Source organism: Brassica napus, chromosome C3 (assembly GCF_020379485.1).
Source record: "Brassica napus cultivar Da-Ae chromosome C3, Da-Ae, whole genome shotgun sequence".
In the NCBI taxonomy this organism is placed as follows: Eukaryota; Viridiplantae; Streptophyta; class Magnoliopsida; order Brassicales; family Brassicaceae; genus Brassica; species Brassica napus.
The window spans coordinates 74,099,401-74,120,615 of record NC_063446.1 but is presented as its reverse complement, the minus strand read 5'-3'; the positions used below and the strand labels follow the sequence as shown (position 1 = coordinate 74,120,615).

The 21,215-nt window shown below is 38.6% G+C and overlaps 7 protein-coding genes across 7 annotated transcripts; 2 read left to right on the top strand and 5 right to left on the bottom strand.

Annotated features, from left to right (window-relative positions):
- Nucleotides 1–124: 124 nt before the first annotated feature.
- Nucleotides 125–4,297, top strand: LOC106429057. Its single transcript, XM_048751516.1, has 18 exons — nucleotides 125–476; nucleotides 545–735; nucleotides 826–930; nucleotides 1,005–1,076; nucleotides 1,210–1,357; nucleotides 1,514–1,596; nucleotides 1,773–1,828; nucleotides 1,916–2,052; nucleotides 2,170–2,260; nucleotides 2,358–2,423; nucleotides 2,511–2,733; nucleotides 2,860–2,961; nucleotides 3,092–3,177; nucleotides 3,244–3,366; nucleotides 3,501–3,570; nucleotides 3,663–3,754; nucleotides 3,840–3,944; nucleotides 4,044–4,297. Exons 1-18 carry the CDS (start codon nucleotides 151–153, stop codon nucleotides 4,170–4,172), a joined length of 2,205 nt encoding a protein of 734 aa, XP_048607473.1. The 5' UTR covers nucleotides 125–150; the 3' UTR covers nucleotides 4,173–4,297.
- A 673-nt stretch (nucleotides 4,298–4,970) lies between these two features.
- LOC106354105 lies at nucleotides 4,971–6,909 on the bottom strand. The gene is made up of 4 exons (XM_013793963.3): nucleotides 6,567–6,909; nucleotides 6,283–6,478; nucleotides 5,413–6,006; nucleotides 4,971–5,326 (listed from the first exon to the last, which is right to left on the bottom strand). Exons 1-4 carry the CDS (start codon nucleotides 6,842–6,844, stop codon nucleotides 5,135–5,137), a joined length of 1,260 nt encoding a protein of 419 aa, XP_013649417.2. The 5' UTR covers nucleotides 6,845–6,909; the 3' UTR covers nucleotides 4,971–5,134.
- Nucleotides 6,858–9,070, top strand: LOC106429056. Its single transcript, XM_013869800.3, has one exon. It carries the CDS (start codon nucleotides 7,027–7,029, stop codon nucleotides 8,890–8,892), a length of 1,866 nt encoding a protein of 621 aa, XP_013725254.2. The 5' UTR covers nucleotides 6,858–7,026; the 3' UTR covers nucleotides 8,893–9,070.
- Nucleotides 9,071–9,570: 500 nt separating this feature from the next.
- Nucleotides 9,571–11,005, bottom strand: LOC106354104 (F-box/LRR-repeat protein At1g48400-like). The gene is made up of 2 exons (XM_048751517.1): nucleotides 10,335–11,005; nucleotides 9,571–10,245 (listed from the first exon to the last, which is right to left on the bottom strand). Exon 2 carries the CDS (start codon nucleotides 10,217–10,219, stop codon nucleotides 9,596–9,598), a length of 624 nt encoding a protein of 207 aa, XP_048607474.1. The 5' UTR covers nucleotides 10,220–10,245; nucleotides 10,335–11,005; the 3' UTR covers nucleotides 9,571–9,595.
- A 1,944-nt stretch (nucleotides 11,006–12,949) lies between these two features.
- LOC106429063 (zinc transporter 11-like) lies at nucleotides 12,950–14,183 on the bottom strand. The gene is made up of 2 exons (XM_013869806.3): nucleotides 13,642–14,183; nucleotides 12,950–13,560 (listed from the first exon to the last, which is right to left on the bottom strand). Exons 1-2 carry the CDS (start codon nucleotides 14,114–14,116, stop codon nucleotides 13,061–13,063), a joined length of 975 nt encoding a protein of 324 aa, XP_013725260.2. The 5' UTR covers nucleotides 14,117–14,183; the 3' UTR covers nucleotides 12,950–13,060.
- A 298-nt stretch (nucleotides 14,184–14,481) lies between these two features.
- LOC106429062 (mitochondrial import inner membrane translocase subunit TIM50-like) lies at nucleotides 14,482–17,058 on the bottom strand. The gene is made up of 10 exons (XM_013869805.3): nucleotides 16,586–17,058; nucleotides 16,329–16,426; nucleotides 16,162–16,198; nucleotides 15,999–16,060; nucleotides 15,799–15,915; nucleotides 15,513–15,617; nucleotides 15,328–15,426; nucleotides 15,095–15,251; nucleotides 14,909–15,011; nucleotides 14,482–14,821 (listed from the first exon to the last, which is right to left on the bottom strand). The coding sequence occupies exons 1-10, from the start codon at nucleotides 16,890–16,892 to the stop codon at nucleotides 14,779–14,781; spliced, it is 1,128 nt and encodes a 375-aa protein (XP_013725259.2). The 5' UTR covers nucleotides 16,893–17,058; the 3' UTR covers nucleotides 14,482–14,778.
- A 1,412-nt stretch (nucleotides 17,059–18,470) lies between these two features.
- On the bottom strand, nucleotides 18,471–18,908 carry LOC106429078 (cellulose synthase-like protein E1). The gene is made up of 2 exons (XM_048750248.1): nucleotides 18,629–18,908; nucleotides 18,471–18,571 (listed from the first exon to the last, which is right to left on the bottom strand). The coding sequence occupies exons 1-2, from the start codon at nucleotides 18,906–18,908 to the stop codon at nucleotides 18,471–18,473; spliced, it is 381 nt and encodes a 126-aa protein (XP_048606205.1).
- Nucleotides 18,909–21,215: the final 2,307 nt, after the last annotated feature.

Below are 21,215 nucleotides of genomic sequence, written 5' to 3'. Positions count from 1 at the left end.
CTGAATATCGGATAATGGAGTTAAAAAAGGGGTATAATACTAGTAGACAACATAACGGAGCCACCATTATAAGCCCATCACAAACCAAGCCCAAGCACGTGCCTGAGTGTTGTTGGTAAATTAGTAAATTAAATTCTAGGATGAGAGTAAATGGCAGTCTTGACCTCACTCACTCGTTTCCCTTCTTCTTCCTCCTTGTCCTCTAACGCTCGCCATCTCTTCCTTTCTCCATCTTCTTCTTCTTCCATCAAACAAAGATTCAATCTCTTCTCCTTCAAACCATCTCGCTCTTTCGCATCCATGTCGTCGTCTTCTTCTTCCCCTCCTCTTCAAGAGAAAATCACCGCTCCTTATGGCTCCTGGAAGTCCCCGATCACGGCCGACATCGTTTCCGGTTCTTCGAAGCGTCTCGGCGGCACCGCCGTCGATTCCCGCGGCCGTCTCGTCTGGCTCGAGTCTCGCCCCAACGAATCAGGGTATCTTATCTTCCTACCTACTTTGATTTCAATCAGAAACACTGATGCGAATGATTTGAATTTGGAAGGAGAGGGGTTTTGGTGGTGGGAGGAGAAAAGGAACCAATTGATATCACACCAAAAGAGTTGGCAGTGAGGACTCTAACTCAAGAGTACGGTGGTGGTGCTTTCCGGATTTCATCCTCAGACGATGATGATCAACTTGTTTTCTCCAATTACAAAGATCAGCGCCTTTACAAGCAACACATTCTTCACAAAGGTAATTAGAACACCTCTCTCTCTCTCTCTCTCTCTCTCTCTTCGAGTTTGCTTAATTGGCTCAATGTTGTTTGTTGTTCTTTACTTTCAGATTCACCTCCGAAGCCAATCACCCCTGATTATGGTTCCCCAGCTGTTACTTATGCCGATGGAGTCTTTGATGCCCGCTTTCACCGCTACATTACTGTTAGGGAAGGTTCGTTCGTTCGTTGTGTTTGTGTTGTGTCAGTGATTTTATAACTCATCTGACTGGCTGGATGGACTTTGTAGATGGTCGCCAGGACACATCAAACCCTATTACCACCATTGTGGAGGTCAATTTAAGTGCAGAGACACTTGAAGGTAAAATCATCATCATCATATATCCAACTTTTTTTGTAGTGGGTCAAGTATTATTACTTGCCCTGATATTAATTCATATGGGTGCCGGGTGGGTGATCATTGACACTTGCAATGTACTTCTTTTGTGATCCAGAACCAAAAGTTCTTGTCAGTGGCAATGATTTTTATGCCTTTCCACGATTGGACCCCAACTGTGAGCGATTGGCATGGATTGAATGGAGTCACCCTAACATGCCTTGGGATAAAGCACAGCTCTGGGTTGGCTACATTTCCCAGGCCGGGTGAGCATCTGCTACTTTCCACTTGCATATGATGGATTACTTTAGATTTCTTTATACCGAAGCGCTGATCATGTTCATGCTTTTATAGTTCTTTTTTGTATTCCTTTACACTTGCATTGTATTATTAATCAGAGACCTATACCTTTTTTTTTGCAGAATTGTTGATAAACGTGTATGTGTTGCTGGTTGTGATCCCGAGTATGTGGAATCTCCCACTGAGCCCAAGTGGTCACCCAGAGGTATTTGTCTGAGATGAAATTATATGCAGAAAACGATCTACCATATTCCATTTGTTTCTCATAAGTTTTAGGCTAAACTAGGGTCTCTGACAATAAAAAAGGAATCACTCGTTGCAATCATCTTTCTTCTTCTAACCAATTAACCAAGATTGTGACTCTCTGACTTTATTGTGCAGGTGAACTCTTTTTTGTAACTGACAGAAAGAACGGATTTTGGAATATACATAAATGGGTTAAAAAAACTCTTCCATTTGCCACTTATAGTTACATTTTAGTTTTCTAGTCTCCCTTTGATCAATACATGAAATTTTTGTCACAGATTGAAAGTACCAATGAGGTTGTTTCAGTATATCCTCTGGATGGTGAGTTTGCAAAACCGTTATGGGTTTTCGGTACAAACTCCTACGAAATTATCGAGTGCTCTGAAGAGAAGAACATAATTGCGTGTAGCTACAGGTAATACGGAGCAAACCTAAAATTTAAGTACTTCAACCGTTCTCTGATATTCCATGTAGATTTGCGATCGAAAAATTGTGTTTCTGTTTGGTAACAACTTTTTGTTCCTGAATGCAGGCAAAAAGGAAAGTCATATCTTGGCATTTTGGATGATTCCAAGGGTTCATGTTCTCTGCTTGATATTCCTTTAACTGATTATGATAACATTGTAATATATTCGTTTTTTTTTTTTGTCCTTTTCAAGTTTGTGCCTTTGATTCCCAGTTGAATCCAAAAGTAACGAAAAACTGTGCTTCCATTTTCAGACATTGGGTAATCAATGCCTTTATGTTGAGGGAGCATCAGCAGTTCTACCACCATCAGTTGCCAAGGTAAAAACTGATTCACAGTGTAGGTTTTAATTGAGGATATATTGTGTCTGAGGATAGCAGTAGATTTATAGCTTCTTCTATTAACAGGTAACACTGGATCAGCATAAGATGAAAGCACTCAGTTCTGAGATTGTTTGGTCTTCTTCCCCCGATGTTCTAAAGTACAAGGCTTTCTTCAGCGTGCCAGAATTGATTGAATTTCCAACAGAGGTTCCTGGTCAAAACGCTTATGCTTACTATTATCCTCCAACCAATCCGCTCTACAACGCTAGCATGGAGGAGAAACCTCCATTGCTAGTCAAGAGTCACGGTATGCAAACATACCCATTTGCATATGCTTTTAAACTTGCTTAGTTCAAACTTGTTCATCCTAATATTGCAAAATCAGCTATGCATGCCTCTTTAATAAAAAAATTTCAACCATCTGAATCTACAGGAGGCCCTACTGCTGAATCACGTGGATCCTTAAACCTGAATATCCAGTACTGGACAAGCCGAGGGTGGGCATTTGTTGATGTCAATTATGGTGGAAGCACAGGTTTGTACTACAGTTATATCATTTTTGTCAACGAAGATTGTCTTGAGACGTCCTGTTTTCAGTGCCCCATTCTCAGCGTGTCTGCATACAACGTTGGTCTATTGTGACAAAATGTTGCATTATTTTGAAGGTTATGGTCGAGAGTATCGGGAGCGGTTGTTACGGAGGTGGGGGATTGTCGACGTGGATGACTGTTGTGGATGTGCTAAGTACTTGGTATGCATTTTCTTTGCCTATTTTTATGTTGAAACAAAAATTCCAAAACATGTTTGGTTTGGGCAGGTATCTTCTGGAAAGGCAGATGTTAAGCGGCTCTGTATATCTGGAGGTTCTGCAGGAGGTTACACAACTCTTGCAGCATTGGCATTCAGAGATGTCTTCAAGGCTGGAGCATCTTTATACGGGGTGAGTACACTAATATTATAATACCGTAACAGAAATTTTACACTTCTCTTCAAATACATATGGTGATTGGTGCTTGAAGACCTTATGAGCTAGGTAGATAATTCATATTTTGCTTTGGCTTCTGTTTAATGCAGGTGGCTGACTTAAAAATGCTGAAAGAAGAAGGTCATAAGTTTGAATCCCGCTATATCGACAATCTTGTTGGTGAGTCAAATGCCTCGAAGAGCTCATTTATATTTGCTTTAATTTTGTTTTGGATCAGCTGCCATAATTCTCTAGTACGTACGCAAATGTAGGAGAAGAAAAGTATTTCTATGAGAGATCACCAATCAACTTCGTCGATAGGTTCTCTTGCCCCATCATCCTTTTCCAAGGATTGGAAGACAAGGTTTTTAAATTTGCCACTCTTGCTTCTTGTTTTTTTCACCACTCGTGTGTGAAGATTGAATTCATCATCTTCGTATGTGTTGCAGGTTGTAACCCCGGATCAATCTCGTAAAATCTATCAAGCACTAAAGGAAAAAGGTCTGCCTGTTGCCCTTGTCGAGTACGAAGGAGAACAACACGGTTTTCGCAAGGTAAACATTTTCTTTGATCACTTTGCATGTACAACGACTGAGTCTTAAAGATATGATTATAGTAATAATGCAAAAGCATATTTATAATTTGGTTAACAGGCAGAGAACATCAAATACACACTGGAGCAACAAATGGTGTTCTTTGCCCGAGTCGTCGGAGGGTTCCAAGTTGCAGATGACATCAGTCCCTTGAAAATCGACAACTTCGACACTTCTAGTGATGCTTAGATTTGTGTGTTTCTTTTATATTTTAATCTTAACACAAGAACAGTTCGTCTCTTTCTATGTTTCGTTTTGTTATAATACATGGTGTGGTTGTTGACCATCTCTTTATCATAAACTATTCACAATCTCTTGCTTTTGTGCCATCTGCTAGCAGAAACATCACCACCTTTTTAAGGATACTGAATCTCTTCATAAAGCCTTATAACATAGTCTACCATGTGCCAAATCCATAAATTCCATTCGAGTAAAAGAGATACATCCCAAACACAGAGAAGATGCAGCACACAGTTAATAGCCAATGGACTTGGTCAAAAGATCTTAAGAACCATCCAATTCCCATGTACTAGATAGAGTCATATTAACCAACATACAAACTTCGAGGCCTACGGCCTACCTCACCAAAAAAGAGCAGTGTTGTAAAGTTTCACTACGTAGTCTTTCTAAGAGTAAGCGTAATGAAATAAGGCAATCTATTTCACAAGGGACGAGATGTGGACAAATTCTACATACAGAAGTGAGCTATTGTAGTATGTTCTGACAGTACAAATTGTACCTTTTCCGCGCCTGCACTGATTGAAGAAGAACTTGATACCTGAATTCACACACAGAGATAAGTATCAAAATGATTGTTCACAACAACAGACAAAATCCTCAAATTCAGGCTGAACTGGGAAGTTCAGACAGTTTGATATAATGCAAAAGGATAGCAATGATACAAGAGTATAAAATAAGGCAATTTTTCTTGGAATTGCGTTTGCTCATCTATTTGTGTTTTGTGTTTTGTGTTTTGCTTTGCTGCCAAATAGAAATATTCTTTATATCAAATGGAGTTAAAAGGTCTAAATGCCCAAGTTGGGATTCGGTTTACAGAACTTGGAGAATCTTGTTGTCACTGCTCGTTGGCTATATGAAAAAAATGGGTAAGACTGGACTTTTAGTCCATGTAGAACACTGGGACTGCCTCCTCAAGTGCCAACATTAGGAGCACGAGTCGCCAATGGCTGTCCATACGAGTATCTCCACTGACCACAAGCCTCACATTTCTCCAGCATCACCTCATTTTCAAGCGTGCAGAACTTGCAAGACCAGACTTTGTGCTTCATCTCCCTTTCCTTTGGCTTTGCCGCAGTGCATAGCTCGCATATTGGAGCCAACAACTGCTCCAAGAAAACGGGACAGAACATGAATTCTACGGATTAGATAGCATGAAGCTTCAATTTATCTCAATATTTACAAGACTCACCGGGTTCAGTAAGGTGCATTCTGCACACTCCCACATAGCAGTATCTTCTCTGCCTTGGTTTGCATTGTAACCAGTCGATGATGAAGACGAAGGACCTTGATCACCAGCTGGGTTGCAACTTCTTTTAGTACATCTACTACTTTCAGACGCTTCTTCCTCTGTTAAATCAATGACATCTGATCCCCAGGAAGATGGAGGGCCTGATGAATTGGTAGCATTTGAGCAGCTACTGCTTCTTTTTGCTGACCTTACCGAAAGGGGTTCCGTACATGTGTGACTATCATTTTCTTTCTCTTCAAAAGCCTCTGCGGATTGGGAACCACACCATACATCATCAAGGAAACGCCTTTCAGCAGCCATTGCAGCAGCCTGGATTGGGGTAAGATGTGACATAATGCTGCTATCACCGCCAAGACGTTGAGGTCCTGAGGGTAACAGATTACCCGCACGCACTCTCTTTTCAGCTGCTGTAGCTGCCGTTGCGCGAAGAGAAGAGAGGGGAGGCTGACGAGAAAAGCCACCCAAGCGCTTGCCAGGAACATCAAAGCCCCGGCCTGTCCCTGTAATACCCTTTGACATCAACTCCTCACATTCCTGGCACAAAACAAACACATGGACAAAATTAGTAATGCAGCAGCAAGTAACAAGTAGCCAAAATCTAAAGTCATTTTACTTTCAGAAAAGGCAAATGACTATCCCCTACATAAGAATCACAATTCCACCAATTAGATTTTATCTAAAATAAGGTACAGTGATGCAGCTAAACATGAGCTTAGAACAATGATAATATTCAACAAAGAGAACATCCTACCATTACAAAAAAAAACATCAAACATCAGATAATATTCAAAGGAAAGGAAGAAAGAGTACCTTTCGAAGTTCATCCCAGAGCTTGTAGAAAGAAGCGTTGTGAGGGCCATGGGCGTTGTGGCAAAGCTCGTGGAGCATAGTGTCAAGAACTTCGTGATATGATAAGAAGTCTCCATCGTGGTTTACCCTGCGAAGCCTCAATTTGACGTGAACGCCTCTATTAACATTCACCCCCAAAAGCCTTGGATTCGTTGGGCTGAAATCAACAATAGCATTAATAAACCCTAAGAACATCAGATGATTAAAAGAGGAAAGAGAGCCCCTTTTTAATAAAAAAAAATTACCAGAACTCGGAGAGAAGCTTGACACGCCATTTGCGTCGAGTCATAATGGGCTGAACCTGATTCGCCACTTTCTCCAGAATCTTCCTCGCTTCTTCTTCCCTCGGTTTCTTCTTAAGCGCTTTAATCTCCCACACCTTGTTTAATTCCCCCAAATTCATCCCCGCCCTAAGATTCAATCCTTCCCGAAGCAGATACACACTTATTTGAAAACCTGATTTAATACAGAGTGGCGGGACAAAGACGCAAACGCCACCATTATCACACACAAATGGGCCCATTATAAGCCCATATCAAACTAAGCCCTCTTGGAGCCATATGCACAGCACGTGCCTCCGTTGGTTCAATTAGGTTCACTCCGGTTTATACATTCGTCCTCAAAACAAATAAACCGCAACGTCTCTTACTAAGCCCCATTTTCCAGACAAAAGAAGCGAAATTTTCTCGGGAAAAAGAAAAGAAAATGGCCGAAGAAGAAGAAGAAGAAGCTGCAATGGAGGATCCATGGATTGCTGCACTGGAGGAATCTTGGAATCAGATGTCGAAAGCCAGAGATTTTCTCAAAACCGAAACCTGCAACGAAGTAGCGGCCGTCCTCGACGCGCTCTTCAAGAGCCAAGAAAGCATCGAGTACAAATCGGCGCGTGCTCTCTACGAATGCTGCGTCGCTCATTTCGCAGACTTCTTAACCCTAAAGCTCCTCAAGGCGTATCGAAGCTGTTCCACCGATGGCCTCCTCAGGTTCCGGATGATCTATCTTCTCTCCCAAGCAACCACCGAGCTCAGAAGCCGCAACTTCCAGTTCTCTCCCTCCGCTCTCCGCGACGTCAAACCGCTCGTGATCTCGTGCTTGGAGATGGAAGAAACGGGAGAATCTGACATCAAGATCCTCCGGAGAATCGTCTCTTTCGTGGCTTACAACGTTGGTATGTTAGATGATGGAGGATGGGAGGAGCTCAACGGTTGCATCCTCGGACTTACTGATAGCTACCCTTGCAGAGCTTTTCATGTCTTCCTCGATGTGCCTGCGGTCTGCGATGACTTCATCAGCCTACCAGTTATGCAGAGAGTTTACGATGAAGCCGAGTTGGTGCTGCTTAGCCCTGAGAGAGTTGGAGTCCAAGATTGGGTCTTGGCGTTTGAAACTGTTGTTAAAATTGGGGTTCATGCCGCGGATTCGGAGATGGAATCGACCTTGATGGAGCGTGTTCTCAAGTTAGCGAGTGATGTGGTGAAGAAAGGAATGGGAGAGTTTGTTGATAGAGGGCTTGAAGATCTCAAGACGTTCCTTGCACGAGACGGCACCCTCTCTAAGTACAATAAGGAACAGCGCACCTTTGTAGCGGAGTTAGCTTTCAAGATTGCTTCTTGCCGTCACGAATCTAAGAAACAAGGCAAGAAGGTAAAGAGTGAGATTTCGAATGTGCTTCGGAAACCCAACATGTATGGCCATGATGATGATGATGATGATGATGATCACATATCAGGAGGGTTTGAAATTGATTGGTGTAACCATTTGTCCACCTTATCATCACCACTTGAGATCTTGAGAATCTTTGCGGTAACCGATCTCGAAGAGAGTTCCAGAGAGTTGGCTATCAGAAGGCTAAACCTCCTGCTCTCTGATCACGCTACCAAGAAGGTGGTGATAGAGGTTTCAGTGATGAGACAGCTCCAGCCACTGCTCATTTCTTGCCTTAAGGAAGACCGGCTCTCAGTCTCAGACAGCATGTTCAAAGTCCTAGGCGAAGTGGTGTTCCACGTTGCTAATGAAGTGTTAAGCAACGAAGGAGAAGACAAATGGTTCGATCTATGGGAATATATTGCATCACAATGCAAAACACAGTTCGAGAAAGCGGTCTATATCTTCCAGTCTCTAACAATGATGCTTGATGATATGGATATTTTGATTCATGTGATTGATATTCTTCTCCCTGAGATCAACGCAAGGCTACAGCTGCTTCTGGTAGAAGATAATAGTTGCTGGGTCTTGGCGTTTGTGGGTGCTTTTTGTGCAGCGATTCACTTGGTAGAGGTCACAAGTCATGCTGATTCTGTTAAGGAGATTACTTTGAAGATGATAGATTCGGTGAGAGAGCTTGTGGAAAGAGGAGGAATGGAAGTTGGGGTTGTGAGGAGAGCTTTCAGAGATTTGGAGAAAGTTGTCAAGAAACAGGTGAAATGGTACAGTACGAGCGACTACAGATTCGTCAAGGGTCTGCTTTCGAGGCTCTACGCAATCAAAGCCATGAAAATGGAAAGCAGGATACTGTTATGGAGAATCAATGTGATCGTGGAGAGGGGAGTGCATGATGATCTTAAAGAGTGACCCTGATTGTGCTGTGAGCAAACCTGAGGAGAGGCTTAGGAGTGTTGTATATGATTTGGAATCATGCATGCAGAGTACAGTTTTTTACCATTGGAAATGAAATGAAATGTAAAGAATGTAGTTACGAATGAAAACAATGTGAAGAAAGAGAAATCAAATGAATTGGATCTTGCAATTATTGGAAGAAGCTGTAGAGAGGAGCTTAGTTAGGTCAATGGTAAGCGACAAGTAGTTAACTTGCTCTTGAACCTTAACTTTAACCAGTTTGAGAAACCTCAAATTCTTCAAGAAATGTCTCATCTGATTCAACTCTTCACAACTTCCTTCATACCCATATACCTTCAACACCTTCACCCGACAGGACAATAAGCAGCAACTCCTCATCATTTTCCCATGATCACAAATAAAACAGAAATAAAACACCTCAAGAGAATCAGGAGACAAGTGAAGGGTCACAACATTGCTTACTCCTAGAATGAGTTTGGTTGCATCCCCCCAATATTCACCATGCTTTGAAAGTTGATAACCATATGAGATAGGTAATGGTAGGACATGATTATAATACTTCCACAACCGACTATCCAATCTAGCTTCGACAAGAGAATCATCAAACTGAACAAGATAATCTTGTGCGGCGTAACTAGAGTAGTCAAGGAACACAAGACTGGGGGTCTTAAAGATAAAACATGAGTAATCATCTAGATCACAAGAACGGTAGAAAATGGTTATCCTCTTGATGGATGAACCCCAAACCTGTTTGATCCAAAACGAGGAGGACACCATACATTTCAGAAGATGCAGCAAACATGACTGAAAAGAGAGAAAGAGATTTAAGCGCAGGGAAAAGCACACTGCACGTTGTCGTTTCTCGGGCAAAACATCCAAGTGTTAGAGTGAGCTTAACCAGTGTCTTGCTAAAGAACAACTCAGACGGTACGAACTGACGTTTTGGTGATATCAAATGTAGCTCCAAGACTTCACGTTGTAGGGCATTGTAGATCAGAGGGTAGATAAGATGCTGAGCTTTCTCAGATTTCCATTCCAAAGATAATTTGTGAATGGGAGAATCACCTAGCAATACAAGGGTTCTCCTCACGAAATCAATGAAGCGAAGACCAGCTTTTGGTAGTGAGGGATCAAAGACCATGGTGGACTCATCGAAATCAAGGTTGTGAACCAGAGACAACAGATTCTTCCATCTCTTTGAGAGAATTGATGTGGAAGCAGCAGTTTTAGTTGGAAGCAAAGATAGGATCTCACTCAGAAGCTCATCTGGTAAGCTACTGATCAAATCTCTACCACCAGTTTCAACCTTTTTGGGAGCCATAGCCTCTCCAGATTTTACAAGTGTGCCTGCAAAGCTCTTATTTATGATCATCATCTTATAGAAAAGTTACCAAATGTGACTAAGCAAAATTGTATAAGCATCAAAAATTCAAAACCTTGAAATAGGTTACCGGAGGGTTGATCGGAACTCTTGCTCCTAATTCATGGGGAATATAATAGATTTCTACCAGCTCCTTTTATTTATCTTTTATTTTCTTATCTATTTTTTCAGATATCATAATTTGCCTATATAAAATTATTAGAGTAGTTCCGTGAGCAACGTGCAGAATTAGCCGTGGACATTCGGTACTCGGTTCGGTTCTATAGCTGTAGGATGCGTTCGAACATTTAGAAAGTTCGATTGGGTTTCGATTTGTTTCTTTCGGTTTTTTGGTTCGGTTTGGGTAACAAACTTGGGAACCGGCTTACATCAGAATAATTTCAGATCCCATTCGGTTCTGGTTTTTTGGTTAATTCGGTTAGAAAAGTAAAAAAATCGAGTTTTGGATTAATGTCAAATTTTCTGAATTTTTGATAATTTTTTGGATGATTAAGATAATTTAAAAAATTTTGGATATAAAATATTCTAGTAATTCAACATATATTCATTATTATTTATTAGTAACAATCTGCATCATGGACCAATTCATTATCTTGCATTATATACATCTTTTGTTCTTGTTTTTAATCTGATCCGAACACTGAACCGGATTATTTTCTCGGTCACCAGATTACTGGATCGACTATGGTGGACTATGGATCAATACATTAATAAATTTTAATATATAATAATATATTTATATAATATTGAAAATAGTTAAATATAAAAAAATTCATGTTTACACAAAATATAATTAAATACTTAAAATCTTTTATTTAATTTTACCTTCTCATAAAAAATATTATTAACTAATTTTTATACCAACTTAAGACTTTAGTTAAAATTAATAAATGAGTAAATAACAATTACTATATAATTAACTTTTAACGAAAGTTATAATAAAATTAATAAAAATTATTGAAAATAAAATTGACAAAATTTTTAAATAGATTAACAATAACGAAAATAAAATGATATTGAATTATAACAATGAATTTTAGTTTTTTTATCACCATTTTCTTCATTTTCTTTAAATTATAGTAATTTTTTTTATCAAAACTAAAGAATTACAAATAATTTAGTTTATTAAATTTTATGTAAAATTTAAAAGTATATCAGGGTTTATTATATGTTTAGAAAATATCACCAGTTTTTATCTGGGTAACCAGTGCCAGTTGCGGGTTAATGACGGATTTTCAAGTTTTTACCAAGTTTTATCCGGTTTTTAATTGCGAGTTTTTAACTAAAATTTTACAAAATAAAATATTTTGATATATAATTTCACAACATTTAAAGGTATAAAATACCCATTACAAACTATGTAATTATGAAAACTCTTTAAACCCCTACAAATCTATCTGTTAAATTAGCTCAAAATCTGTCAATTTCTCTTTAAAACAGAAACATTTATTTGGACCATATTTTTGTAGCATTTTAAATTAAATACGGTCCTCTTTTATAGAGTAATTATGGAAATAATATTGTACTAGTATATATGTTTCCAAACAACACAATAATTGATGTTGTGTCCAAACAATATAAAACACTAAGTCTTATTTCTCAGTAACTTTTATTAATTTTCTTTCAAATATTTACATCAAATAACTGATTAGAACATTCAAATAATTTATGAAAAAATTAAAAATAAGAATAACTTATTTTTGCAGATATAGATAATACAAAAAAAATTCAATCAATATCAAATCAATTAAATTAATGGGTTATTGTATTTATTTTTTCATAAATAAAAAATGACATTTTTTTAATTCAAATAAAATTTCATATTACATTAAATATTGTATATAAATAAAATGAAATAAATTGACATCAAATAAACTTTATACTTAAAATTTTATTTAAATATATCATACAATTAATCAAATAAATTACTCAGATTTTATTAAAAATTCACAACGAAAAGAGTTGAACTAACTAAAAATTAAATTAAATAATGTATTATACAATTTCATATTTAATTTATACAAAACAAAATAATTATATATCTATATATATTAAAATACACTTAGATAATAATGTTAAAACATATTATTTGAAAGTAAATTCTTAAAATAATTATAAACAAAAAATTAAACTGATTATAATATAAACCAAATTATTAGCAAGATAAACTACAAAAAAATAATTTTATACCGCTAAAATCTCTTGATACTAAACAACATTTAATTATTTAAAAAAATATATGTTATGTCGCGCGGATCATAATCTAGTTAAATCTTAAATAAAAACGTACATAAAATCTCAAATAAATTAATTCAGAAATGATTTAATTTAAAATAAACTATTTCCTTCTTCGATATAAAACTATTTAGTAATATAATTATGTACTACAAAACCAAATACTAATCTATATTACACACTTTTTATAACCAAAGAACTTTGAGTTTTTGAAGTCCGGATCAAAATCTAGTGTACTCAATAGAATAAAATGTATACATCTGGACCGATCCAAAATAGTTTTCGGTTGTCTTCTTTTCGAGTTACAGGAAAATGCCCATGCCTATTGATAAATACAGTCTGTTCAATCTAGAGATTGCGTTTGTTATGTTTTGGGAAACCATTCTATCGATTAGTGTTCACTTGATTCTACAAAACCGGACTGTTCCATACATAAACATCAAAAATCAATGAACTATATAGTATCAAATAACCTTTTGTTTTTCTTACACATTTTTTAAAACCCAATTTTATAATTCTAAAATCTGTAGTACTTTTGAGAACAATTCAAGTGTCCCATATCATAACAATGGCAATGACAACAACTCCAGACAAAACAGCCAAAAACTTAAACCTAGGCTCATCCACATTAACCTTTTGGTTGGGAAGATACCCTTTTGCCAACAAATGATTCACCGACACGTACACGAACACCCCACACGCGAAGCTCATGGACACTGCGAATATCCAATCCGCCACGGTCCCTTGCGTCGTTGCGTCGATCACTATTCCTATCGCAACACCTATTGGGCTCGAGATGGCGAACGCGAAAGAATACATGATGGATGAGAGCAGAGGACGGTCAGGGATCATACGGAGAAGAGCTATTCCCATGGCTATAGCTGCGAATACCTTGTGGAGTGTTATTGTCCATAGAGCTCTCCACGCATCAGCCTTTGTCTCTGAGATCCCTATGGCTATGCCTTCAAAAACAGAGTGGAAACAGAGAGCTACGATCAGTAGAATGCTATCTCCTATCCCTGAACCTTGATTCGGTTTCTCTTCTCCTGAAAACGAAAAAAGAAGCAACCTTTCAGCATAATTCTTGATTGAGATTTGAGAAATCAAGAATCTTTCAAGTTTGGTACCTTGAAGCTCCACGTCTTTGGATGGGGTCTTGGAGTAGACATGAGCGATGACGGAATCGGCGAGCATGGTCAGCATATAACCAGTACAAGCCAACATATAAGCAAATGGGTAAGCCGGAGACGGCTCCGACTCTCCTTCCGCCGTCAGCAAATCCCTAAACGTCTCGTCTGCATCTGACAAGAAATGCATCAGGGCCGTCGCGAGAAACACTCCTCCTGCGAACTGTGTTCCCAGGACCAGAAACCCTTGGCTCCATTTCAAGAAGTAGGGAGACACGCCGCTGATGAACGTGAGCACGAAGATGATGACAAGACACGCGATTTTGACAGTGATTAATGATTTTGATTTGAGATCAGAACTCTTGGCGGGTGGAGCTTCATCGTCGTCGTGGTCTCCTCCGCCTCCATGGGAAAGACAAGGGACGACCAAGACAAGAAAGAGGAAGAAGAAGAAGAAGACAAGAGGACGAGACATGTGAAACTTGAGAGTGGGATTGTGTGTGTCTGTGATTCCAAGTTGTGATATATGTCGTGTAATAAATATGAGTGGGTGAGTTTTAAGAGTCGTACAATATAAAAGTCAAGACTCTGTTTTGTAGTACAATAATTTTGTGGTTCTAGGTTATTCTAACAACTACTGACTGCTACGATATTGAAAATGATTTACAGGTGAAGGATCTTTGTAATTGGTCGTTAGGCTTGTGACCCTCTTTGGAGAGGTTGACTGACCTAACTGCATTAGTCATTGCACCTTAAGGCACGCAATGAAACTGACAGGTAAATCATTCTATTTTTACCACCAATGCAATACATACAAAATAGACGTTTCAACCAACTTCCTTCTCAAAATTCATAATCATAATTAATTCATTTGGTAGTTAGATTAGAGCAACATAAATTTGCTAATCGTATAAAAAGGAAACTCTCATGGAAAAAGTTTACTTTGTAAATCCGAGACAGAAGGTCACACATAACACAACTCTTTTTTGATGAGTAAAGACACGATTTTTAGTTTGGAGTTTACCTAAAACTCCCCCAGAGCGAAGAACAGTAAGCTCCTGCTCCTGTTTTTATGGTGTAATGCATCAATGAGGATATAATCGTCTCTCACTATACATAAAATGTTTTTAGATCCTTCTAGCGCCTCCAGAGTCGACCTTGTCTTTGTCCTTGCATTCGCCTGCCATATTCAATAACACAGTCTTCTGATTAGACAACTAGCAACAGATTTTGCATTGTTATGATAGGTAATGAAAAGAAGACTCACTTTTGATACTCAATGGACCTCTCAAGGAACTCTTTGGCAACATCTTTTCTCTCGTAAGAGGCTAGGACCGGTCTGATATCCGCTGGACCGTTACGTGCAACATCTGCAGACCCAAACAAACCAAAAAAAGGATTAACCAACATTGATAAATGCAGTTCACAAGATTGGAATAGTAACTATACTTACATTCGAGGAAGGGTATAAGATCAACAAGCGCCGTATCATCAGACTCCAGTTTGTAAGGCTTGATTGGCACACAGTTCTCAGGCTGAAGGCTTGTATCAAAAGCATTCCCGCTAACATACAGAATCCTCTTCGGGTCTCTGTTCAGCTTCGACAGATCCTGCAGCAAGGGGATTTTAAAATAGCAGCTGCTTTCGGTATTTTATTGACAAGGAGATAGGCTGCTGCTTACGTACCCTGTAGTGCTTCCCATTCTCATATTTAGTAGCACCTCTTGCTAGCTTATAACGTATATAGCCATTCGGGTCTAACTTCTCACAGACCGGATATACATACTAGAAGCCAATGAAACGAAAGTGTTAATTGCCAGCAATATTACGCACATGCAAAAGGACTAGGAGGAACTGAATAAAAAACCTACCATATCCATCTGGTCAGAATAGACGACAATCTCATAGAATTTGCCAAGGTGCTCCAAGAATGCATCCACACCGGGTCTTTTGAACGTCCTCCACCCTCTTTCTCGCTGGTTGTAAATAAAAAAGACAGAAAAGAATAAGCAAGGTGTTCCTTAAAAAAAAATTAACAGGAATGATTTGTCCCATAACGTAGACAGACACTCTTAAGCAAAATATTCACACACATCTATGAAGAAATTGGTGGTAATCAGTATCCAAATTGAAGAATATGGGGTGGGTGTTACCTACCTTCCAGTCAGTGTAAAGAAGGGTCTCATTCAAATCAAGAACGAGAGTGTAGACTACATTCTGTTCGGAGGGATGCAAATCAGGAAGAAGCTTTTCCGAGAGAGGTTCTGTAAAGCCCTATAAAAAAAAAAAAGAAATAAGAAGAGAAAAAAAGAAAAGAAGATGCAGAATACTGTGTGAGAGAGTGAAAGGGAACATACTTTAACATGTTCCTCCACACGTTCCCTGAGCTCCAAATACATTTCAATGGCTCTAGCAGGAACTGAACATAATTCAAGCAAAACCCAAGTCATGATATGCTTAACTAAAGAGATATTGCTACTAGTTATGATGACATATAGGGCAAAAGGGATATTATAATACCTTTGATGGCAGCAGAGTACAACATTGCCTGATATTTCTGCAAAGAGAGATTTAAAAAAAAAAAAAAAAAAAAGAGAGAGATTTAAAGCCTCAAAAATAGATGAATGATCAAGGAGCAACTACAGAAACAAAGGTTAGTCTTGAGAGAGAGTGTTGTAACAACTCACATCAATGGCGGAGGAAGAATCAAGAGCAGGAGGTGGTGGCTTCATAGCTGATTCACGGAAGGACTTAGTCTTTTCATTCACTTCATCTAATGTGTAAGCTGCACCAATCAACAACAAACAAGAATCATGAGAGATCTAAAAAGAGTCTGAGATCAACAGTAGAGAGAGTAAGACAATGGATATTAATTAAACACAGTCATCAATCCAAAAGAAACTTGAATTAAATGCAAAGTCAATAGAAGATGATAACGACATACCATAGCTTGTGTAACCAACTGCAGCGGTAGCACCAGTGAATGCCCAGATGAGTCCGTTACTTAGGTACTTTAGACCTTTCCGCTCCTTCCCCACCGCTCCCTCCGCGGCTGCTTCAGGAGGAGGGAGGTGATTTGGCGGTGGAAAATCAGAAAAGAGGGACTGCTGCTGGCTAGAGGAGACCTTCGATGAAGGATTCGAAGAAGAAGAAGATGCTTCCGTAGAGAATAACGCCCTCCTTGGGTTGCGAGATCGAAGCTTGAGTAAACTCGGCACAAGGCGAGATCGAATAGCAATAGACGAAGCCATTTCCCGATTTCGGCGTCTGTTTTTCCCCTGGGGGGGGGTTGAAGTAGGGTTTTGTAATGATCGGACAATGTAAAAATAATAACCCAAATTGGTCTGTTTGGATACAGGAGTACGCTGTTTGGTACTCGGTTTATTTATTTTTCTCCACACCACCAATTAGCCTCGGCGGACATTAGGTTCGGTTCTATTCTAGAAGTTTACAGTCCGTTCAGATATTTAGAAATTTCAATTCAGGTTATTTTGGTTTTTTTTTTGTTCGGTTTGGTAACAAATAGGAACCAACTAATACTTGAGGTTATTTCAGATCTCATTCGAGTCCAGTTTTTTGGTTAATTCGGATTAACAATCAGAAAATTGGATTAAATATAAGGTTTTTTGGGTTTTTAGATAAAAAAAATTGGATTGTTCTAATAGTTTTAAATATTTCAGATAAAAAGTATCCTAATTATTTGTTTTTATTATTTCGGTCTATAAATAATATTTTAAAATAAAATATAGTTTTCGGTTTCATTTTGTTTTTGGTTCTAAAGATATATTGATTCGTTCGATTAATTGATAGGATCCATATCCGAACCAAAATTCATTTTTCGGTTCAGTTCGATTCAGTTATACATTTCCGAATAAATGTGTTCAGACCTGACACCAATATTAATTGTTGACTTCTTTTTCTTAATTTTTGTAGTCATATTTTTGCTATTTACATTTTTATTCAAACCGGTAAATATACGATACTTTCCAAAATCAAAAATAGAAAATCAGCAAGATAAACATTACAACCCAATGCTAAAGATGTAACCTAGAAGGCTAGAACACATCTAATTAACATAAAACAAAGAAAGACATAATCACTAAGAACTTGTGGAACAAAAAAATAATCACCAAAGAAGCGAAGTAAATCAATAAGGGAAACCAAATTAAACGAGAAAATGTTGAATATCGTAACTATTTTAGATAATAGAAAAGTTCAAAGACAAATTCCGGTTAAAAAAAAAACAGCCATTGCGTCTAAAGAACAAACTTCAACTGACAAAAGCCACAAATAAACAAATATTCACCCGAATAAGTGACAAAGAACATAGTTGACAATCAAACTATTCAACGACTGAACCGATTGAACTAAAACTCCATAGTCCTTTACTAAAAAAATTGAAAAATCCATCGATTAAAAACCAAAAGCCTGTACAAGTTCACAACATCGAAACTTTACACTGTTCAACACAAAGCCCCACATGTCGAGCACCTATCCCTTACTGAAAACAAATCCGGCTAAAAGACTTGATACCACATAAAACAAATGACAGAACCATAAACCCAACCAAGAGACCCTAACCGCAAACAGTATATAACCACCAACTATCACTGCCTCAAGACCAACAAATTGCAGAAGGACAAGAAGATCATATTTAGATCCCAAGGATAAACCACAAGCCATAGTTTAGATGATTCTTATAAAGCATAAATCTTTTAAATATAAGAAATGTTGTTGCAAATTTTTCATTTTAGTGGCAAAATAAAAAATAAGAAAAATACACAATTGCTGCCCATTATTTGAAATACTACATTGGCTTCTATCTTTCTTTACAAAAATGCGGCACAAGTCCAAGCAGACAAAGCTAAGACAAATGATTTAACTGTCATGGTTGTAGGGATCTTCCCTCTGTCTCTCCTAAACAACATGCCTTCATACAAAGGCCAGTTTAATACCACAAGAACTCATGTTATCACAAATTGCATACCCATTGTCTGTACATCTCCTCCAGCCTCTCTAGAAGTCATCACCAGTCTCATAATCGATGCGGCCAAACAGAAAAGATTGAGCATCCCGAGTGTTCCGAGGAGGAGAAACATCAGAGACTCCACTCTGAATTCCATTACCTCTTTCTCGTACCTCTCTGCTGCTTCTTCTTCAGCTACTTTCGCTGTGATCACAAAAGCAGACTCCGAAACCCCAAGCTTCTTCTTAATCGTGTCCACGAATCCGAAAAGAAAGGAGCTTGTTCTTCTGTATAGCCACATCCTTTGCTAGTTCCACCACCCACGTAACGTCCCTCCGCACCACAAGAACTCGGCTAGGCTATAAGCATTAGCTGTGACAGTCACTTATCCAAACGGGATAAACCACCAGCTCCAAACTTGCAAAGAACAGACCGTTTTTTACCCAAGATTTAACAAAAACAGAGGAAAACTATTTATTTACCTTTGGAAACAGAGGGATGCCTTTGAGGAGACAGAGAGAAGTCATTAACAAGGTCTGTTTAGTAGAAATAAACCCACTTGGTCTATTTGGACACATGATTACTCTTTTTTTTTTTTTAAGCCAGATAATTACGCTATTACAAACTATTACGGACGATTAATAATTTACCTCCCTTATGAGGATTCACAGCTGACTGAATCACCTGAACCGCCATATCGGATTCACGCTTGAATGTACTCATTGCGCCATGCTGCAGATCTCATGTGAGTATATTTTCAATTAATTCGCATAATTTTGCTTTCTTTGGGAATCGAACTTCAGATTTTTTAGCGTAAAATCATTAATGAATCCTTAGTCAAACCACTAGATCAAGGGGATTTCCACGAAATACATGATTACTCTGTTTGGAACTCGGTTTTGTATATTTTATTATTTGTGCAATGCCACTCACTCATATTGACTCTTTTTTTTCCTTCTAGTCATAATTTTTTTATTGACTGCTCTACTCTCTTTTACCAAAAAAAAAAATTCATCGGTTAAAAAACAAGAAATAACACAACTTTACAACATTGAAGCTTTACATTGAACAATTCCACATCAAACCTACATGTCGACTACAAAACAGGCTGCAGACTGACATAAAATTATATTCCAATTTGATGGCTTCAAAACAGTTGAGTTTCATGTAAATTAGAAAATGGACACCAGTAAGAAACTTTGACTCATCGGATTGTGACTGTGGTTGATTATTTCACCTTAAATGTTTGCTTAAATGTTTGCTAAAAGTATGTAAACTGTGTTTATAATACTTAGATTTCATTGGTAACCATGATTCTTCAAAATTAGTATATTTTGTTTGTGCTGGTGGCATCATCATCGATTTTTATTAAACAGGGCTGAACTTTGCTTAGTAATGGTTTAAACTTTTAGGATGATGTTTCATCAAGCAAGTTCACAGAAATTGCTTTTCATTAGAAACACTGATTCTTCACAAACATGTGGATGGAAATTATACTGTTCTTTCTGTTCTCTATTTTTTCTATATTGCTAAATAATCATTTACTAATAGTTTATATATATATTATAAATCCACCCGAAAAACGGGAATTCAAGTTTCGGTTACAAGTTCGAATTGAACAAAAGCTCCCAAGTCAATCTATTACATTCTAGTTTCGCCCACCCACTAAACTCGGCACGTTCCACTAGTCTGATTTTCGAAATCCTTAAGAATCGGTCGCCGTTCTCAACCATTGGCAATGATCGCGAGAAGCTGAGGTTCTCCTCGTTTCCTTGGATGTCGGGACTTCCCAAGTTGCTTCCGGAGTAGCTAGTTCCCGATGCTCGAGACTCGTAACTGTCACTGACTATGAAGCACTTGACGAACTAAAGACGTGGTGGAATCAAGAACCTTACCGAGAAGATACTTGAGAGCCGAAGCTATACACACCTCCAAGCCGCCACCACCGAACAAGAGCGGGTTGTAATCACCGCCACCAACAAACCTGAAAGCCTCGAGAAACCTACATAGTATATCAAGATCACCACCGCGAGAGAGCAAAGAAGCTGAAGCGGCGCCGGGATGTGAACTGAGATCAAGCGTTGACACGGAGGTGGTCATGACTCCCCGAGAACCACCTCCACACTTGTGGTCATCGAGAACCGAAGACCATAACCACGCTGCAAAAACCCTCGGCCAGTGCCAACAGACAGGGTTAGAAAATGAAGCACGGCGAGACCATAACCCGGAGAGAAGACAGTCTCCGGAGGCCATAGACGACCAACGGAATCCACCGAAAAGCAAGCGGATACAACTCCCTTAAAGCCACGACGCAAGACTGGACAGAGACCAGGTGCCAACTCCGCCTGCACACCTAGCTCTAGCCTTACCTCCGAATTGAAAGCACCGGAGCTCACCTAACAGCCTAGTGGTTCTAAGAGAAATTACCAGTGCTAGAGATGTTGGGTTCGATTACCCCTGACTGCATTCATTTATTTTAGCTCCAAATATAAAATGGGACACGTGTCACTCCCATAACGCACGACTTGATGACGTGGCTTCACGGGAGAGAGGTGAACATTTCTTTATATATATAGATATAGATAGATAGATGTTTATTGCCATCATA